This window comes from Anguilla anguilla, chromosome 9 (assembly GCF_013347855.1).
Source record: "Anguilla anguilla isolate fAngAng1 chromosome 9, fAngAng1.pri, whole genome shotgun sequence".
NCBI classification, from domain to species: Eukaryota; Metazoa; Chordata; class Actinopteri; order Anguilliformes; family Anguillidae; genus Anguilla; species Anguilla anguilla.
Window position 1 is genome coordinate 32,483,604 of NC_049209.1, and position 20,959 is coordinate 32,504,562.

The 20,959-nt window shown below is 42.9% G+C and overlaps 1 protein-coding gene and 1 long non-coding RNA gene across 4 annotated transcripts in view; both read left to right on the plus strand.

Annotated features, from left to right (window-relative positions):
• Positions 1 to 1,587: 1,587 nt before the first annotated feature.
• On the plus strand, positions 1,588 to 12,900 carry LOC118235486. Its single transcript, XR_004766855.1, has 6 exons — positions 1,588 to 2,194; positions 2,450 to 2,585; positions 3,176 to 3,620; positions 5,055 to 5,185; positions 12,505 to 12,561; positions 12,676 to 12,900. It is a non-coding gene; the product is annotated as an uncharacterized LOC118235486 (long non-coding RNA).
• A 1,903-nt stretch (positions 12,901 to 14,803) lies between these two features.
• Positions 14,804 to 20,959, plus strand: part of LOC118235731 (calcium/calmodulin-dependent protein kinase type II subunit alpha-like) — an 85,447-nt gene continuing 79,291 nt past the window's right edge. For 2 of the 3 annotated variants that reach the window (XM_035433446.1, XM_035433445.1), the window contains exons 1-2: positions 14,804 to 15,016; positions 19,603 to 19,697. In XM_035433446.1, the coding sequence (XP_035289337.1) occupies positions 14,955 to 15,016; positions 19,603 to 19,697 (157 nt within the window). In that variant the 5' untranslated portion in view covers positions 14,804 to 14,954. The remainder of the gene's footprint in view (positions 15,017 to 19,602; positions 19,698 to 20,959) is intronic. The other variant, XM_035433447.1, reaches the window with a different exon arrangement.

The window sequence follows — 20,959 nt, forward strand, 5'->3', positions numbered from 1 at the left end:
ACCCCCCCCCCCCCCCCCACAATGTGATGGAATGAGCTCCTCACTACCAGAGATGCTGTAAACGTTTTCCACAGGCTGTAAACCGACCTGTGGACTTGCTTGTTAATTCAGAACTCTCCATATTTTTCATGACTTTACTAGCCCCACCCACAGTATACTACATAACGAACTACAGTGCTCTCATCAAGTGTGAACAGTTGAGTGAAATTTGTTATTTTTTTCCATGTACTTAAGGAGTTTGGATTTGAGATCAAAAGGTGAATGTGAGTACAATCAGTGTTTACAACATGACATTTACATGTGTATACATTTTACATCTGTTTTTGTGTTGAGTACCCCCATAATTGAAGCACTATATTTTAAGCCTTGCTCTTGCACCAGCTGTGGCACTTAACTTTATATTGTAGGTTTATGTATTTACTAACTACCTCTAAGTAAGTTGTGTAATAGCTACTATCAACTGTGACCCTAACGACTTAACATCAGCTTGCCTAAAATGTTTTGCATGCACTTTTTCTTTTTATCTCGCTCTGGATACGAGCGTCTGCTAAATGTCTATGTGAAAATGACAAGTAGTAAATCCTGGAAATCAGTAGCGAAGAAAACCAAAACCAGAACAAAAAAGAAAAGAAAAAAGGCTAAGATGTAGCCAGCTCCTGTTCAGCTGGAAAGCTCAGCTTGCCACCATTTCCTGCATGAGATGAGCTCTCTCAAAAATGTTCAAAAAGCAAGCAAACAAAAAAGGAGCTTAGGCTGGTGAGCACTGAGGCCTGACCTGATTCCAGAAAGTTCCAGAAAGGCAGAGCATTTCAGGATGCAGGAGGCAAGAGGGGGTGGTGAAACGAGAAGGGTAGTGGAGGGGGAGGGGAAGGCCTGCTGTTTGTCTTTTTGCGGACAGGTTGCCAGTGTTAATGAAAAAAAACCCACTCTTGCACACTTTCCCCCCGTTCTTCCTTGGAGAGCTGTTGATGATGTGGCTGGCTTAGATTTTCTTTTTTTCTTTTTTTTCGAAATGGGTCAGGTGTCATTTTTTTTTTTTGGAAAGTCATCCCTTGAGGTGAGGAGCCAAGGTTGTCAGCTGTAAAGCTGTCAGGGAATCTCGCGGGATCCGTCTGTGGGTGTGTGTGCGTGTGCCTGTGTGTGTGCCTGTGTGTGTGAGTGTGTGTGCGTGTGTGTGCCAGTGTGTGTGTGTGCATGCGTGTGCCAGTGTGTGTGTGTGTGTGTGTGTGTGTGTGTGTGCCAGTGTATGTGTGAGTGTGTGTGTGTGTGTGTGTGTGTGTGTGCGCATGTGCCTGTGTGTCTCTGTGTCTGTGCGTGTGTGTGCATGTGTGTCTGTGCCTGTGGGTGAGTGTGTTGGTGTGTGTGTGTCTCTGTGCCTGTGTGTGTGTGTCTGTGCCTGTGGGTGAGTGTGTGTGTGTGTGTGTGTCTGTGCCTGTGGGTGAGTGTGTGTGTGTGTGTGTGTGTGTGTGTGTTGGAACAGACTCCAGGGAAGGTTCTACAGACAGCTCCCAGTTTTCAGATCCAGGGATGAACTGAGGCGAAGGCGAAAACCAGGATAAACTTGATGTTCTGTGTTATATACAAATACATGGGGAGTGGGAGGAACTGGTGCTGGTCTTATGCAGGGAATGGGTACAGTGTGTACGCTATGTATTTGGCTTAGCAGACAAGAGGGAGATGTACATGCCTTACATGAACAATCTGTTCTTTAAAAAGCTAAAAGTTCTGTTCTATGGAGGGCAATAAAATGATATGATATATAATACAAAGTATTTATCAATTATATGTTTTTCATGGGAGCATTAATGTAGTTTAAAGTAGATTCATGAGGTAATTTTATGAGGTAACCTGAGTTTAAAACCTGTAGCCTTCTTAAGGTTAAAAAACCCCTCTGCCAGGTATACTTCAGATCCTGCATTATTTTTCTTTTTTCAATAAAGAGAAAACTTCCATTACATTTTCAATGTGAAGAGAGGATATTTCAATGGAGTTTGATCTCTTTATCTCACTGTCTTCATATCTAAATTCAATCAACTGATCAAAGCATATTTTTATAGTGATTCTAATACAAAGTGCCGGGCAAAGAAAAAACTGAAGAAATCCAGGGATTACTATGGAAATAACTGGAAAATTGTTTCCAGACCTCAGGAAAAGAGCAGAGATAATTTCATGGAAAACTATGGAAGAAGCAAAGGTAAGTGAATGAATTTAGCCATCGGTTCTTTGAATATGAGGTATGATTATATGTATCTGCAGAGTATTGTTTTTATGTAAATACTATCCATTCTATATGTGGATGTGCAGACACTTTGCAGTTTTGTCACCGGATAAATTCCAGTTTTGATGAAAGGCCTTTGTGAGAACTTCCGAAGACAACTTGACATTCTTGTGGGAGATTATATCCTGGCAGACAGAAGAAAGATTTATCTTGTTCTGACCTTTTTTTCAGAGTATATTCCTTTGGATTTAAAGGGAACAAGGCTGCAGATAACATTCCTGTTACCATTCCAGATGGATCTAAGATTTATTAGAACTGTGAGGCCTGTCATGTGACCTTCCTACAGCTGCTTTTTGGTGACGTTGATGTAAGTGGGCGAGGGGTTGGGAGGGGGGTGGGGGCAGTGGTTTTGAGAGGCAAAGGGCAATTGAGACAGCACTCAGAGTGTGGGAAAAGAATTGGTGCAGCTGTGTGTCCAATGAATTTTTCCGCTCAGTATCACCTCCTCAGGTGATTGGTGGAGAGATTACCATGCGTACATGTCACGGTCTGCTGTTGAATCCTGACCGTGTGTGTGCCGACCATGGCGGCTCTGCCGGACGGGGGACAGTTGGTGTTGGGAACCAGCGCCTCAGGTGCACATGCCTTTCGGGAGCTTCCCATTTCTATTTTTTCGGGTCCCAAATGCCATGTGCTAGATACGGCCCCGGCAAGAGCTTTCCTGGCCAGCCATAGAGATTACAGTGCCAGATAATCCCTCTGCCCTGCCAAAGAAAACACCAGCCTTCTGGTTTTATGCTCTGAGCTTGCACTGCAGACTTACCCTGACTATGGCACTACAGGGACAGGACATTAACCATGACGCACACAGTACTGGTCGTATTGTGTTGCTTTTTGGTATGTTGGCTTTTTTGTAAGTTTTGTATGTCCATTCATTTTCTAAAATGCTTATTCCAGGTCAGGGTCCTGGAGGTGGAGGCAACTGGAGGCTATCCCAGCATGCAGTGGGCAAGGAGCAGAAATACACCCTGGAAAGGTCACCAATCCATTGCAGAGTTGTACGTAGTTTGCGATTTAATTGGAACTCTAAAGAGGAAGTAAATTAGGGATGAGTAGGAATGGGGGACATACGGAGAATAGGAGACTAGGAAGTCACACTGTCCTCTCTTAAATCAATGAGGATTACCACTATCATTGTTTATAAGGCCAGGATCAGTATGGAGACAATTTTCCCCTTTCCTGTTTCTCAATTTTCTTATTGGTTAATAAGACGCGATTGACATTTGATAGTTAAAAGCACGCCCCTAGTTAAGTTCGTGGTTGTAAATAACAAGAAGTTTTAGCGGTGCTCTGAACCGTGTTCATTATTGTCTCTGTGCATGTGTGTGCATACCTGAAAGCTGTAAGTTTCTTTTCTTTGTTCTGTTACCTCTCGATAGCAAGGCATTTAATGCAGTAGCATAATTTTCCGATGTTTACAACAGCATGGTTCTCAAATGCATGCGAATGTTGTGGTAATGTAGCTAAGCATTCTGAACGAGGTAGTTTACATCTAACAGATTGGTTGTGTAAACACGTATTATTGTCGCGAATTTGCGGTTGTAATTTAAACGATACTATTTGTATGTGCTCATTTGCAAATAAAACGTGATATTGATCGCCTATGTAAATAGCGCAGATGCAGCTACAGGCCTAAATTGGCACCGCTACCCAATTTGTAATGCGTAAGCATAATCCATGATGGGCGAAGTGTGCTAACTTTTGAGACTTTCTGCAACATTAATGATCATTATCTGTAAACTGCTAAACGTTGAAATATTATTCCTTCTTTGTCAATATAAAAATAGATATCCTGTTACTGTTTAAATATGTTGTCTGGATAGTTTTATTTAAATGCACACATGCTTGTTATTTATTCACATTGTTTACCTAATGTAATTAATGAGTGCAATATTGTAAAGATAGTTGAACTCTTGTGTTTTTATAGAACCATATGCATGTGCATTAGAAAAGAATGAAAAGTGGCACTTGGACACCTGTGTTTGCATTCTTGTTGGATGCCCCACAACTACCCCAAACCATATCACCTACTTTATTATCAAGATCTTTAATAATCATAATAGCTGTTGTCAATGCGATGGTCAGTGTGTTAGGCACCTCTTGTTATTTTAAAGATTGTTATTAATTTGTTTTTGCAGCCATAGCCATTAAGTCAACATAGTTTATCAAAATCTGACTAAACTTGGTAGATCTGTAGAGAACTTTAACAGTAACTCAAGCACATGTTCACATCCTTTGGCCATCATAGGGGTGCTATACCAGTTGCTGTACAGCGATGAAAATAAGTGCATATGCTGTATGTATCTCTTCCTGCTGCACATTTGTGAAGTACATTTATGAAGACCACCTTATTGGATAGTCTGCCAAATTATATTTTGGCACATTTCCTCAAGATGTTTGCACTCTTGAGCTCATCCATGCGTGAACCCCTGTGTGTCTCCACTCCAAGCCAAAAAATGTCTCTCAAGTAGAGTAGCCATTCCATGAAACTCTATATGTGGAGTCCCTGAAGAGATTTAATCACTCTGAACCAGGACTGGTCTAGGAACTATGGACGGACTCTCAGAGTCACAAGAAAACATTAAACCTATCAACGCTAATGCTTATGCAGTATACTGCACAGCAATTAAAATAGCATTTTTCAGGTGAATGGATTACAGCCCGTAGGGGCTGGTTATGGAGTTTGCAGTGCGAATGTGATAACTGTAGATGTGAAACAGTGAGCTGGGGATTGCACGGTATTTCATTGGTTTTTTACGCCTTGACTGACATACAGTTTTCAGCAAATGTGAGTGGTCCTGGATTCAGCCTGCTGGGAAACTGGCTTTCGGTCCCTGCTGTTGACGGCGTGGTGAAAGGGATGACTGTGGCCGACTGAGCCGGTCCCCGCTGCCTTCTCACAGTGGGGTGAGCACTTCAACTTCTACCGAAACGGCACAGCTTCTGGTGTAAATCCGCCTTATTGACACAAATGCCTGCCTAATTTGTTCTGTCTCCCCACCTTGTCAACACAGTGCCTTGAGAAAACAGTGCCGTGATAGCATGAATATTGCATTGCTTTGTCGGAACGCATGCATTCAAAAGACAGACTATGTTTTTTGTTTTCATAGAACTAGATATTTTGCCAGATGTAGTGCTGATGATATACAATTGTGAATAGCAAGACTATGTACTTGTTTCTAGTTCACCTGTGTACCACCTGCAAAGTTTTTCTCAAAGCAACATTGTGTTCATGAGAGACAATGCTATTCTGACAAGCTTCCCGCAGAAAAAGACAAGCGCGAATCTGCAATAGCTGCGACCGCACACGCGCATGCATCCATGTGTGCATGCATCCATGCACACACCCTCACACAAACTTGTGACCTCTTCTTTGGCTCATGACCAACCTTTCCACAAAATCTTGTGCAAATCTGTGGCTCCATTCGGGAGTTATGCACCTTTTTGTGAAAGGCCATGCCCATCGCCACGCCCCCTCTTGGTCAGTCGGCCTTGAAAGTTACTCAGCTCTACCTTCGGTCATGACCAACGTCCATGCCAAAGTTCAGCCTCCTGGGGCCGTTACGGGGTGGGACACTTTTTGTGGACCAACCGACCGACCGACAGAGCAATAGAGCTGCGGTCGCAGCGAATAAATTAAAATTCACACAAAATATATATTTGTACGTGTGTGTGTGCGTGTGTGTGTGCATGTGTGTGCGTTTGTGTGAGAGGGAGAGAGAGAGAGTGAGAGAGAGAGTGTGTGTGTGGGGCGCGTAAATTTTTTGACAGGTCATAACCGATTCTCCCCATTTTGTCTGGATTTTCAGTTTTTTCGATTCCCCCTTTGAAAAAAAAATCTGTTTGTTTTCAGCCAATTTCACTGTAAGAACGCACCACAGCAAAGGTATTTATAGATATTTTTAGATACCAGTATACATGGAATGGGAATATAGTATCTATATTACTCCATCTTTTCAATGGGAAAAACAGCACCATAAATGATGGGCTAACTGGCCTAATAATTCATGCAGATTACCGACATAAATCCCATGAGACGCTTCACTCGCTGTGAGCGCGGTGATTTACTACTTTTAATTTCACTTTCATGTCTCGTGGTCGGCACATTTTGTTTCATTTTGAGCTTAATAATTTGCCTGGGACCAAGAGTTCATTAACAAGACAGTTGATTTCTTTCTCTCTGTCTCTTTCTTTAATGCTTCAATGTTTTCTTCCTCTCTCTCTCTCTCTCACGCCCTCAATTATATGTTTCTCTTTCTCTCTTTCCACTATGTCTTCAATACTCTCTTCTCTATGTCTCTCTCTGGGTAATGGTGAAGGCTTTTAAAAAATGTTTTAATTGATTATGTTAAATTATTAATGCTTTGCTTAATTACTTGTGTTTAATTGCTACTGTGCTAGGTACTTGCAATGTATGAACTCCTATGTCATGACATACATTTGTGGTCTGGCCTTGTACAAATGCCTGATCTAATCACTTTATATCTGCAACTGGCATCTTTGTTTGTTTTTTTAGTGTGTGGAGTAGATGCCATTGCTATTCATTACACTTAAAATAATAGCGCACTTGCACAATGGATGACGAATTACAAAAAAATTACAATTCTGTAGTGCTCTATGCCTTTAAGGATATCACATGACAAAAATCATTTGTGTTATGAAGAAACCGAACAATAAATCAGATTAACTGTCTTTGCAAAATTTCACACTCGGGAGAAATAAAAAATTGCCATCTGGACCTGTGATGGGAAAATAAGGGAAAAACAAGTTTAATGCAAACATTTATAATGTAGAAATAGTGCTTCCATATGGCAGCACTGGAGCAATGCTCAATCACAATAAACATACGTCCGCATAAGAAACGACTGACAAACCCAATCAATATAGGCCTGACTCAACAGATTCCTCATACTGTGAAATTCATATTCCGACTGGCTAAAAATCTGATCTCACTGATGTTTTGAAAATATGAATGTTTGTTAAATAAGAATACATCTTCAACACCTGATTTGAAAAAGGAATACAGTTCATATTTTAACATCATGAATGGCTATTTTGGCAAATGTTTTCTTGGATATAGCAAACCTGACAGCCCATTCGCTAAAATTACCATGGATCACACATTCACTTTGATGACCTATTATGTTATTCAAAATAGCATTAATCGTCTTGCACATATTCCAGATTTTATGACGAAATATTACTTGTAATGTTACTGTTAATGTTTCTAAATGATAATTAATTCCACTAACTGATTAGCAAATGTGAGCTTGGAGCAAATGTGAGCTCTAATTTTGGTGCAGACGTCTGGTTTCATGTATAAACTGTGAACAAAATTTGTTTGTTACACAAGAAGCATGATTATGTGTAGCTGACCTTTATCTGAAAGGTCTTTATTAAATATTTATTAGGGAAATTCACACTTTTTTTGAATTAGAAAAATAAAATGTGACCACGGGTCATTTTTCTTTAAAGGTGAAAACATGATTTATCAAAGTGATAATAGAGGAGGTCATTACGCATGTTATCAATGCAAGCCTGTGCTGAAAAGGTTTCATATTTCAGCTTTCACTTTTGTCTAGACCTGAGTCTTCCAAAGCTTTGAAATTATAGTTTTTTGTTCCAATGGTTACCCAATTTGGAATACCCAATTGTGTACTTGGTCAGTTTCAGCACAGCAACACCCTACCAGCCTTGGCTCCTTCACTCTACAGTCAACCAGCTCAGCTGCACAGTCAATGCCTTGGAAGAATTAACCTCATGTACAGTTGATAGAGGCAGCCTACATGCTCCCAATCAACCATATGCTATTTGTTATGATACTGGGAATGTTCTCTTGATTAAATCTATATATTGACTAATTATGCACTGCCCTGTTGGGGAGGTGTAGAGTTATGATGATTCCAAGGGCCATGACTGACTGGGGCCCTCAAAAAATGTGCTGTAATTGTGCAGAAATTGGGTGCCCTCAGGTGGTGGGGCTCATTGTGAGATCTTTTTATGGGGCCCAAAATCCCTGGCCGTGTCCTTGCCTGTTTAGTTACCCTGTGGACTAGTAGGTCAGTACTATTTTTTTCATCAATCTGTTATCTTCCATAGTTAGTTTGTGCTACCAAAAAATGAGTTTCGACGAGTTCTTGAAAATGAATGGGAGTAAATTGGGAGCCAGGCAACCGGGAGGAACGGCAGTACCATTAACGGTCAGCGGGGATGGCACATGTTGCTCGTGTGCGCAAACTATGCAAATACAATGGAGTAAGCTCCACAAAATTACATTATACCACAACACCCTGTTATACCAAAGCAAACTATCCCTTTGGGGATGCTGAAATAAAAACACACTCACTTTTACAAACAATTTTAAGTCTCTGAGAAGCCCCTCATTTCAGCACAGCCTCCCTCTATCCTTCTTCACCCAGTTAAAATAAGTTTTGAGTCTCGGTTTAATTTTGTTTAAAAAATCTGTGTAAAGGTCACGTTCTCAGGACCTGAGCCAGGTGTGTCTAATTCTTTTTTTAAAGGGGCGGAAATGGCAGGAGGTGGTTCTAGACTTACAACCGGAGAGCATGTCAGAATCTTACAGGGTGCGAGGTGAAACCAATCTGGCGGCACTGTGCTCACAGCTGCGGCTGCAGGCATTGGCTCCGTCGGCCGTGGTGATCAACCTGTGCGTACGCGCTGAAGGCAACGACCGGCTCCTATTGGAGCCCGATCCCTAGTGACGGAACTGTGCCAGGCATTGTAGGCGGCAGTGTAGTATAATGGGTAAGGACCTGGTTCGATTCCCAGGTAGGACACTGCCGTTGTACCCTTGAGCTTCACCTGCATTGCTTCAGTATAAATCCGGCTGTATAAATGGATGCAGTGTAAATGCAATGTAAAAAGTTGTGTAAGTTGCTCTGGATAAGAGCGTCTGCTAAATGCCTGTAATGTAAACATAATGTTATGTGCCAGAAGCCTGGACAATGTATGAGGAGGTGAGCAGACATCCACTTGAGAAAAGCTGCAGTGGTCTGGTATCAGATCGCAGACAGGAAATATCCCAGAGTGGCTGTTACTCCCGGTTCCCGTGGCTACTCCCACCGACAAAGATACACCCGACCTGAACTTCTGCTGTGTGTGTGTGTATGTGTGTTTTTGTAACTCCGCAAAGAAACAGCAGCTGTGCCTCAGCAATGTTTTGTGGTTTCCATGGAGATGTCGCTATTCGTCTGAAAGCAGCGGTCGCGAACGTCCGTGGGAGCACAAACATTGATTTTACCGATGCCATCGAGCGGTCGGCCGGTCAGGCACACAAGCGGCTGCTTTGCCCCAAACCCGCGACCCTTCACAGAGCTGTCAGCTGAGCTCCCGAAATAAATGACATGACCTGACCTATGGCTTCCTACAGACTGCATCTCTCTCTCTCTCTCTCTCTCTCTCTCCAACACACACAGGCACTCTATCTCAACCCCATCCCTCTCTCTACCTCTCTACCTGTCTGTCAGTACTTAATAACAGTGAACTTAAAAAAGAAACAACTATCAGATCTTGAACAGTAAGAGTAATATAATGATACAGAAAGAGACTGCATAATAAATTGATAAAATTATTAATACTGATAAATTAAGACATTCGTGATTTATACTACGGAGGAACGTGGCCCCTTTTTGCAAACAGAAGTGTAATTATGATAGAGGTCAGGAAGGTGCAAAATTATCATAACTATTACCATGGAAATTAACTGACATCCGCAAGCTTAGAGCTGTACTTCAACTCCTCTCGCAGAGCTGATTTAATAGCACATGCTTTGTGGCTTGGGGATACAGTTACACTGCTCCAGGATGTTTATACAAAATAAAATTATGGCAATCCAAATGTTGCTACACACAAGTATGGTGAGCAGTACTGTGATGTAACCATTTGGGGAAATCTGGGGCAGAAACAATCAAATATTTTTGCACAGTTTTGCAGTATGTTTGTGGATTGACTATAATTGGGCTAATATCTGTAAGAGCTTGTCCCAATTTTCCCTCAGCCTCCGCAATGACCATCATAAGAAATGTAAACCAAAGACTTCTCGAACTGGCATGAGCAATTTGTCAGCCTCATCACAAACACTAGGTGGGAGCAGTGAGCTTAATGTTTGGGTTCTATGGTCCTCTCGAGTTCATGGCCCTAATCGGGCCTGTCACACGACTGGTGGTTACTTAATGCATCTTGAGAGTCCTTAAATGGCCTTCTATCTCCCAGTCTTCCCATTGCGGTTAAGGATACGATTCATTGTGTGATTTGGGCGTTTCTTTTTGAGGTGTGTTTGAGTAAGGCATTATGCTCGTCCAGGATGCTCTTCCAAAAAAACCCTTCAGCTCCATGATTGGTGGAGGTCATTATTTTGAAGCCGAAAATAAAATTTGATTGAGGTGAAAGAAGAATATTTTTTTAAATGAAGGCCATTTATAAAGGAAGTTGGAGTTGGGAGCCCAAGATGGGAGTTGTAAATTAATCTTATGAGAAATAAAATAAAGCTGATAGAATTATGGTATTGAGATATTTAAATGCTGAACAATTGAAATGTGGCCAAATTTCAGTGTATCTGAAAGTGTAATGGCTTATGTAGTGATGTTGATAGTTTGTTTAGCCGATGTTATTGGGGGAGGTTAGGGAGTATCACCTTGGTGGAAATGTGAAATACATTTATGGACGAATGATTTACATGGAGTCATTTGCAGAGGAATTAAAGTCCGTAGTCAGTTCAGAGTTCATTTGACGTATATCTTGCTTCGATAGGAACATGTCCGTGTCATCAGCAGAAAGGGAACAATTTGAGTGTTAACATACAATGTTGGCATACAGAAATAGGTGTGGTTCTAAAATGGATACATGAGGGACAACATTGCATGAGGCGGGGGCAGAACTTGCGAGACATATTTGCACAATCTTTTCAGATTTATTTGTTAAGTAAGCCTGCGATAGATTGGTGACCTGACCAGGGTGTATTCCTGCCTCTCACCGCACTGCTTGCTGGGATAGGCTTCAGCCCCCCTGTGACACCTGACTGGGAATAAGTGGGTTAGATAATGGATGGGTTAAGTAAGAAGAGTAAGCATTTAACCGAGAGCTGTGGACAGATTGAAACAATGAGATAAAGAACAATGTTTGAACAATATAGCTGAGCAGAGTGAAAAGTAGCAGAGAAAAGAACAGCAACGCATCAGTGAAGTAAAGAACAGCATGAATCTGTGACTGGGAAGAACCGCCACCACACTGTGATGGAAAGTACCTGTTGGTGGACACAGTGTCTGAATGGCACCCTGCAAAATTGGCCCAGACATCATTATATAAGGCGCACTTGGCCACGAATGATTAAAAATAAACCAGCGAATGCCAGGATGCTCGTCTAAAAAGGGCCTTCAGAACTTGTCAGAATCCAGCTGAGGTGTTCTACATGGCTTGATGATTCAATCAATAACATTTAGCCTTGGAGATTGGTAGATAGATTGTGGTTCTAGACCAAAGTGGAGGACAACAACAACTTGTTTAGTGCAGATTTTGTTTGGGGAATTTACCTGAACACAACAATCTCCCAAATGATTTCCCTCTCTAAAACATACTCCAGTAGTAGCTAATATTGGGCTCTCTGCCTCTTTGACCCTATGCGGTGGACCTGTACTTTCTCTGTCCCCTACTGTAGTCCCTGTATTGTATAAAAAGGTCACCCAGAAGAGGTCAGAAGACACCCAGAATTAGGGCCAACATAGATGCAAACAGCTAAAAGTGGCCAATATCCTCTTGCAACACAGAAAGAGAGAGTATGTGTGAGTGAGAGAGCAAGGAATAGTTTTAGAAAGATTTGAAAGAAAAATAAGCAGCCATTAGAGACTGAGAGAGACTGTCAGAATCACTAAAAGCCCTCAAAGGCTGCTGCTATCAGAATGACTGTCACTCATTATCAGCCTCAGGTCTTAGAAGGAGAGCATCGCAACTGAATCAATGTAACACTGTGCTTTAGAAGCAGCACTGACAGCTAGCATTAGTTCTGTTAGAGCTGCTCAAACGTGGCCGACAGAAGGCATCGGAAAAGAACAATGATGAGCGCGTCAGCAAGCGCACGCTGCTTATTATTTATCTCTGTGTCGACTGTGTTGGCTAGGGGTATGTAATCAATGGTGTGCGCCAGCCCCGTGCCTTTATCATAGTCCTTTTTCAATTAGTCTTTTCAGTTTCTTTTTCACATTATCGAGCAGAGCTCGGAGATGGATGACCGGACACGAGCAGAACGCCCCAGCTTCCTTGGATTGCAGGTAGCATCAATGGAACCATTTCTCCTCATGTTCTGTAATCGGTGTTTGAGCGCACGCTTGTGTCTGTCGATTTTATTTTAATTTCGCCTGTACTTAACCATCTCTTTTGTGAAGTGAGACCTGGAGCCTACTTCTGTATCTTTGGACTGAGGGAGGAAACCAGAGTACCCATGCAAACGCAGGTAGAACATGCAAACTCCATCCGGCCGGAACTGGAACCTGGAACCTCCTTCTCGTGAAGCAACAGTGCTAACCGCTGTTCTACCCACACAATTGATAACCTGATAATAATGAGTCACCTATCATTAAAACATAATACTCCCTTTTTTTCTTTGTGCTCTGCTTGCAGCTGCTTCTCTTCACTTTCCAGTTCACTGCGTTGTTCAGCCGGTGGGTTAGTGGAGCACACTTGCGCAGTCGACGCAGGCAGACTGCCAGTGCCTGATTGGCCATAGGAGTTGTTGAATAGCAAGGTGTGTCTCATAATCTCCACCCCTTCTCTGAGTGGCACCTTATCTTAACATCACTGGCACTGCAGGACCAGGGCTGCCTACCCCTGTTCTAGATGCTTCTCTCAGAACCTGAAATAAGATGAAATGTGACGTAAGCCACAAGATGGTGTGGTGTTTTTGACAGGAATTGGCATCAGTTTCAATTTAGTGGCGAATAAATGCAATAAATCAGAAAATCATGGGCGGAGGAAAAAAAAGAAACAGAGTGAAACAAAGAGATACCACAGCTGGTTTGTGTGGCGTGAACGGATGCTGACCCAATCACATCCATTTGTGTCTCTGGTCTCTGACTGCAACTCTGCACGCTGTTTATTTGCAGTATTTGATGTAGAGTTCAAAGGATCAGATGAAGTGAAGTCCTCTTGCTGCAAATCCCAGGAAAAAAATCCTGATTTTCTGTTTTTTTTTTTACCAGGGCAGAAACCTCCAGAGGGAAATAGAGAGAATCATTTTTCCTGTCTCCCATTTCCTGTCTTTTTTTTTTTTTTTTGCTCGTTTTGTAAATGTTTCTCATTGGGTGGGTGGAGGTGTGGGCTGCAGTACAGTCAATGCCTGATGGTAGCATTAATGCTACCCTCCTCTCTCCCACGTTGAACAGACACTAGACTTGAGGATGAGACAGGTGTGCTGGGGCATTGTGTTGCCCCAGGGGGCAGTGTTTGCAGGTGGGGGTGGGGGCGCAGGGTAGGGTGTGGTGGATTGGTCCCCTGGCAAAGGGGGCAAAGCTCAGAGGAACCAGAGCAACACTCTGATCAAAGAAAGGGGGGTGGGGGTGGGTGTGGGGGTGCTGTAATGGAAGGAACGTAGTCAAATCTCCATAAAATCAGCCTGGCATTACTCCAGCTCCTGTCAGTTCATGCTAAGGTGTTAAAAAAGGCTCAGGTGGTGGGGGGGACTAACATTAATGGCTTTGAGGAGGGGCCAGTGGCAGTTTGTTTTGGAGTTTTGGGAAAAGGCGGTTACGTTTGAACCCAATGTTGCCTGTCAGACAAAGGAGTGTTTCACTGATGTGCTGCCCTTGAGCTGAGCCCTTAGAGAAATGACCTGGAGGAGACAATCACCTTCTCTGGGAATGAACTGCACAAAACTGCAGAGATAAAAATAATAAACTGAGTGAGAGGAAGAGAGACAGAGAGAAAGATTCAGATAGAATAGGTTTAGAAAGACATACAAGCAGCCATTAGAAACGTGAGTCAGTTTGGAAACAATAGCTCCTTCTCTCCTTCATGGTGCCAGCAGAATCAAACATGGCCAAAGTGTGAACAGGAAGATTTCTCATCTCTTAATGAATATGGCACAGTGATCCCCCACATCAGAAGTACATTTTTGACTTCTGCGCATCACCAAGGCAACAGCTTAGCTATAAAGGAGTGGTTACCAAGGAAATTCAACCAAAATTATTTTTTTTGGCTGTTGCCTGGGATTATGTAGCTGAAAACTGTATACTGTGAATATGAGTTTCTGCATTTGTGTGAGCATGTGTGCGTATGTGTGTGTGTGTGTTTGTGTGTGTGTGTTTGTGTGTGTGTCTGTGTTGATGTAAGAGTGCAACTGTGAGCCAGAAATGCCCGCCTGAGTGGAGTGTGTAGAGAGGGGATGCAGTTGCCATGACAACGGGGGCTGAGTATTCAAAAGCCAGGGCCAACCGCGATTGGAGGAGAGAGGCAAGTGGGTGGGGCAAACCTGTAACCCAGCATCCCGCCCTCCCCTGTCTCCCCCCCCCCCCCCCCATACCTCCCCACCACTTGCACTCCGGAGATCGGGGGAAGCGATAGAGACGCCGTTCTCAGAGCTAGACTTCCACAGCCGTACCAGCCTCCTCCTCCCGCGGAACCACACAGACCTTAAAAACCACACCGATCCAGAGCCTTCGATCCAGGCATGGCCACCATCACCTGCACCCGTTTCACTGAGGAGTACCAGCTTTTCGAAGAACTGGGCAAGTAAGTTACCGTCACTCGCTACTTTTCTCCCTGGTGTGATGCGGAGAGCGACACAGGTGTGCAAGCAGCAAGGTGTTGAGGGGTTCATGCTGGAGGCTGGCTGTGCCCCAGAAAAAAGGGTCAGGTCTTTGTTCTGCCAAGATTAGCAGCACGGTCTTCCGCAGGGAATTAAGTAGGGAGCACTGATTGGATTAACAATCAGAATATTAAATAAAGTTGCCTTGGAAGAGAAACATTTTTTTTCCAGACCACTAGGTTTTACAAGCTTATGCATGCAAGCAAGAAGGCATGGTTTTAAAAATATGGAAGGAGAAAGAGAGACAAAGAAAGAAAGGCAGATAGAGAGAGTGTGTGTGTCTGTGTGTGAGAGAGAGTGAGGGAGAGTCAGAGAAAGAGACAGAGACAAGAACAAATGAGTGAGACACAGAGGTGAGAAGAGTCCGATAAAAACAGAGCGTATGAAATGTGTAGTGAGACTATAGGGAAGGGGAGTCGATCTCAGCGTTTTATTGAAGTGGGAACAGGTGGCACTCTCACACCAAGGAAACAAAGTCCCTCTCTCTTACAGAAGGGTTAGCGCGATGTGGGGATACGCACATCTCAGCGAGTGCAGCGCAAGCAAGCTGTTTCACGTGTATATACACTGTATATGTGTGTGTGTATGTGTATGTAGGTGTGTGTGTATGTACGTGTGCATGTGTGAGTGTATGCATGTGTGTCTGCTTGCATGTGTGTGTGTGTGTGTGTGTGTGTGTCTGTTGCACTTGCATATGTGTGTGTGTATGTGTATGCAGGTGTGTGTGTATGTATGTGCGCGCATGTGTGTGTGCACGTGCATATGTGTGTGTAATTGTGTGTGTGTGTGTGTGTGTGTGTGTATGCTTGTGTGTGTGTAATTGTGTGTGTGTATGCGTGTGTGTGTAATTGTGTGTGTGTGTATGTGTGTGTATGCGTGTGTGTGTGTGTGTGTGTGTATGCGTGTGTGTGTAATTGTGTGTGTGTGTGTGTGTGTGTGTGTATGTGTGTGTGTGTGTGTGTGTGTGTGTGTGTATGCGTGTGTGTGTAATTGTGTGTGTGTGTGTGTGTGTGTGTGTGGTTGGGGAGGGGGGGCATGCTGTCAGATGCACCCCCCAGGCCCAGTTGCAGGTTCAGTGGAGTGGAATGAAGCGCAGAGGCTGGACTTTAATATTTGATGTCTTGTGGCATGGAATACGCTCGTCTCTGGCCCGAATCCGGCTGGATTTCTTGAATCCCATGTTTCTTCTTCCTGATATTTGGGCTGCTTTTGGGAAGTAATTATGTCAGAAATTTCAAAATGAAGCATTTGCTAGTTGGGAAAAAAGCCAGTAAAAACGGCTGTGCAGATGTTCTTTCACCGCAATGAAAAGTTAATGGAACTGGCATAGTGCAGCAGCCCATTTACAGCGAAGGTTTGACCTGAGCGACTTCCTCTGTGGTCTGATCTTCGTATTAGTTGATGCAGGGATGATCATGGATAACAGCTGTGAATGTGTGGGAGGGAAATATTGAGCATGTTACTGTATGTGGGCGTGAATTTCCGATTTTGTATAGGTGTGTTTTTGAGTGTGAAGGTTCGGGTGTGTGTGTAAACGCATGCATTTTTGTGTGTTAGTGTGTGTGAATGCATTTGAGTGACTGTGTGCAGACATGTATGCCTGTGTGTGTGTGTGTGTGTTAGTGTGTGTAAATTCACTTGAGCGCGATTCTATTTGTATGCCTGTTGGCATTTTTGTATGCTATGGCATGGTGTGTGTGTGTGTCCGTGCGTCCATGTTTGTGTGTGTGTGTGTGTGTGTGTGTGCCTGATTGAGTGTGTGTGCGCGCGCATATCTGTGGCGAATGGATCTCATACAAGATGTAGTTGCTGTAATTTCACCATTTGTCATCCACCGCCCCCCCCCTCCATCCTTTGCAGTAGAGAACAGAAATCACCTGAACAATCTCATCACTGAAACAGCGAGCGAGCGAGCGAGAGAGAGAGTGAGCGGGCGAGAGAGTGACCTCTGACCCCTCTGGCTCCTGGCCCTCGTTCCTCCCGCACATATTTCCCAGAGAGAACCGCTTACATAATCCTGTCAAGTGCCGTGCTAATCCCACACTCCAGTGTGCTAACATTTAATAATTCAATATCTACTGTAGCAGCTACAATCTGTCTCCATCCTCCAAATAAAGACTCCTCCCAGATATATAGGGAAATTGCAGCGAATGCATTTCAAATTCAACAAGAAATGATGATACTGGGTTCAAAAATACAGTAAAACGATCAATTAAAACAAACCCACACAGGAGCTAATTCATTTGGCTCGCCCACTCCTACGCATACATAACTTAACAAAATCATGGAGCTGGCGTGTGTGCGTGTACATGCATGTGTGTATGTGCGTGTGTGAGTGCACGCGCAGTAAAATGCAGTGTTCATTTTTCTGTCACCAAAATGTACACTTATCGGAATGAAAAATACTATATACCATTTTATTGCGTGTGGGGTTGTGTGTGTGTTCAGCATACTGTGTTTAACATTTCTTCAAAATCATTCAGCATGAAATGCTTTTTTCCCTAACCCTCAAGAATTACACTGTAAGAACATGAAGGCGGCTGACAGGGTGAATATAGGAAATCATAAGTGAGAGAACCCGTTTGCTGTAAACTCCTGGACACCGGCCACCCACATTCAGCCCACTGCGTTGGGCATTTCTTCCCATCGATACGCTCCCATCATGGAGCGCAAACGCGGTGTTCTCATGCCGAAAAGCCCTTTTGGTTTAGTGCCAGCGTCCATTACATGGAGTCGTGGCCCGCTCTCATGTAATCCAGAGAAATGCACAAAATTCCCTGCGGTTAAATCGATGGGTGGATTCGCTCACGGCCCCACGGATTACCACCAGGAAGTGGCGGGAGCTGCAGCTGTTCTGCTTGCGTTCCGTGGAATCGTCGGCCGCCGTGCTCTCAGACTAGCGGCCTTCTGTCGTCCTTCCGTTTCCTGGTTCCTCTCGCCTGCCCCCATGTGACCTGGGAAGAAAAATGGAGATGAACCACTGCTGAACTGAACTTAAGAGAGGGGAAAAACAAGAAGGGATGCATTCCAATACTCGTAAAATATATCCTCCTTTCCTCCACTACCACCTCATCTGCTTTGTGCCCTGGAAACTGATCTTTGTGTCCTTCCTCCAAGTATCCCAATATTGAAGGAGACGAGCAAAGCGGCTTCAACCTTGGTGTACACCGGTGGATCCTACTGCGGAAGTCTTGCAACTCTATCTATTCATCCATCCATCCATCTTTAGTGTTTTTGCTTTGGTGACATGTTCCCTGTGCTTGCCTTGCCTGAAAATCTAAAATCTTAGTCAAGGTATGAGTACTGTATGAGTGTGTTCTGACACACTGTTCTACACCAATGCCATTTATAGCTGTTGATACAGTGTCCTCCAAAATGATTCACACCCTTGACAAGAATGAGCAAAGAAGGTTGTATGAAATAAACAACAATGCTGGCAGAATATAATTGCTGAGAGACAATGAAAAAGACTGTTTAACAAGCTATATAGTATATTCCAATCTCAATCTTAAGGAGCTGTACTATGACTTCCTGTTTCAGTGGGGTTTAAAACTCAGTTTACACACATGAAAAATTCATGTGTCAACCATCACTACAAAGCCACCTGCACAAGTCAGGAGATGGTTCCAAACAATTAAATTAAACATTAAGACCACCACTTTCCACAGTTATGTGAAAGTTTAAAATCACGAGAGCCTGGCTATTAGAGGAAGAAAGTGCGTATTTGCTCTATACACAGTGAGTGGATATTCTGGGCGGCAAAGTAAAATCCAAAGGCCACAGAAAAAAGCTTATTTTCAGTGCAATCAACAAGAACAGTCATATAGAGTTTGCCAAACGGCATTGGAATTTTGATTGAAACCGGATGATATGATAGGATCACATGATACAAAAAAGAAATATTCTGATCACACACCAGCGGTGGATTTTATGTCTGAAGAATAACGTTTACATTGGAAAGGACTCCATACCTGCTGTGAAATACAGATCACTGATGTTATGGGGCTGTGAAGGTCAAAGGAAGCATACCGTCCAGAAAGCACAAAGAAATTTTCAAATTCAAAGATATCATGAAACAGAACTCTTCTTATCATTGCGCAAAGTACTTAAAACTGAAGTGTGCATATTTCTGATACTATAAATGAATTTATTAAATTAAAATATTGGCCATTGCTTTAATTTGAATGATCTTTTTGGGTCTTTCTTGTTCATCATTATCAAGGGTGGGATTCATTTTCAGGGATAACTGTGGTCCAGGATCGGCTGGTTTTCTCTGTTAGCATGTAGTTATCTCACTTGATTTCTTGTGTTTAAACTGGTTGCTGGTTTTAAATGAACAAAGACCATGAATTCTGAAGGAACAGAGTTTATGAACCCTAAACTACTGGGAAAAACCTGGATAACCCATTGGGCGGTAAAACCCTGGGCTTTATTCAATCAAAGCACCATTTTTCATTGTCATTTTTTATTTGTGTCAATTTGCACGTTTTTCCTCTTGCTCGTTTCCCAGGGGAGCATTTTCAGTGGTGCGCAGATGCGTGAAGGTGCTGTCGGGACAGGAGTATGCCGCCAAGATCATAAACACCAAGAAGCTTTCCACCCGTGGTAAGCCTTCCATTCTGTCTCATATCCTAGTTGCTTATAATTGGTTGCCAGATTGTAGTAGTAGAAGAGACCCTTTGTTTGTATGGGGGACCAGGGTTGACTTAAGGTAGCAAAATGGGTTGAAAAGCCTGTTTTCGTCATGGAACTTCTTACGTTTAAATGTACTGTTGGGTCCTGTGTGTTTCTTTTCCTGTTGGAAAAACAGCACCAGGGTAAGTGAGGGATTAATGTGGAACAGGAAAGCGGTGCTGGGCTATCGAGGTTCCATGAACCTCACACAGGGTGGAGCTATCACCCAGATCCTTTCAGTGACCACTGACAATTATTTTGCTTGAAAGAAAAATCCCATGGTTAATTCAAATTCAAATAACCGTTTTATGGTTACGTCCCTCAGATTTTTAGTTCTGTTCACAGATGTCAACCCTATAGGGAAAACTGTGGAATGCTGAAGAAAATTTAGCAATTTTAGATTCCATGTTGGTAATTGTTCAGATAAACATTTAAGTGTATGCACAGTGCAGGTTTTTTGTGCCCTTTTTAGCATTTCTTCTGTAAGGAGGTAATACCATGCTATAAGACATTTTGTCGTATTAATCACTATCTAAATCCCTCCAAAAATGGAATACTAAATTTGACAGATTTTTAAAAATTCTGTCACAGACATTCATGAACAAAACTGACCATAAAAAAGAAACTAAACACACATAAAATATAACACAATCATAGTAAGGAGTGTAATGGGCCTTGCATGTGCAATATGGTATATTTTTCATATGTAACACAGGGAAATTATTATTTTTGTCATTTTACATGCCTTGATAACCACAGAACCAGAGAGCTGTTGTTTGAGGAATTGGATGTGTTTTGCTCTGTAGACTTGTTTTGCCAGTGTCAGCATATGGGAGAGAAGCTGTCCTGTTGAGGTGGGAGTTTGATTATTTTGTTTCCCTGACATCTGCCAGAACTGCTGGATGCCTTTGACACAGGCTGAGTCGGTTGGTTCTCTTCGTATAAAGTGTGATCATCTTCAGGGGCTATTAAGGGGAATGACGTGACTCAGACATTAAGCCCTGAATTCAATCAATATTGTCCCTTAAGTTTCCTTACAAATAAGTGCAAGTGTACCGCGTTTTTGATTAAATATCCCCCTTGTATGTAAAGTTATTGAATCCAGGACCAGGAAATGATCTTGGACTGGTATATGGTGTGAACTATGTTAAAGGGTAAGCAACACATAACGAGATCCCCCAAAGATATTAGAC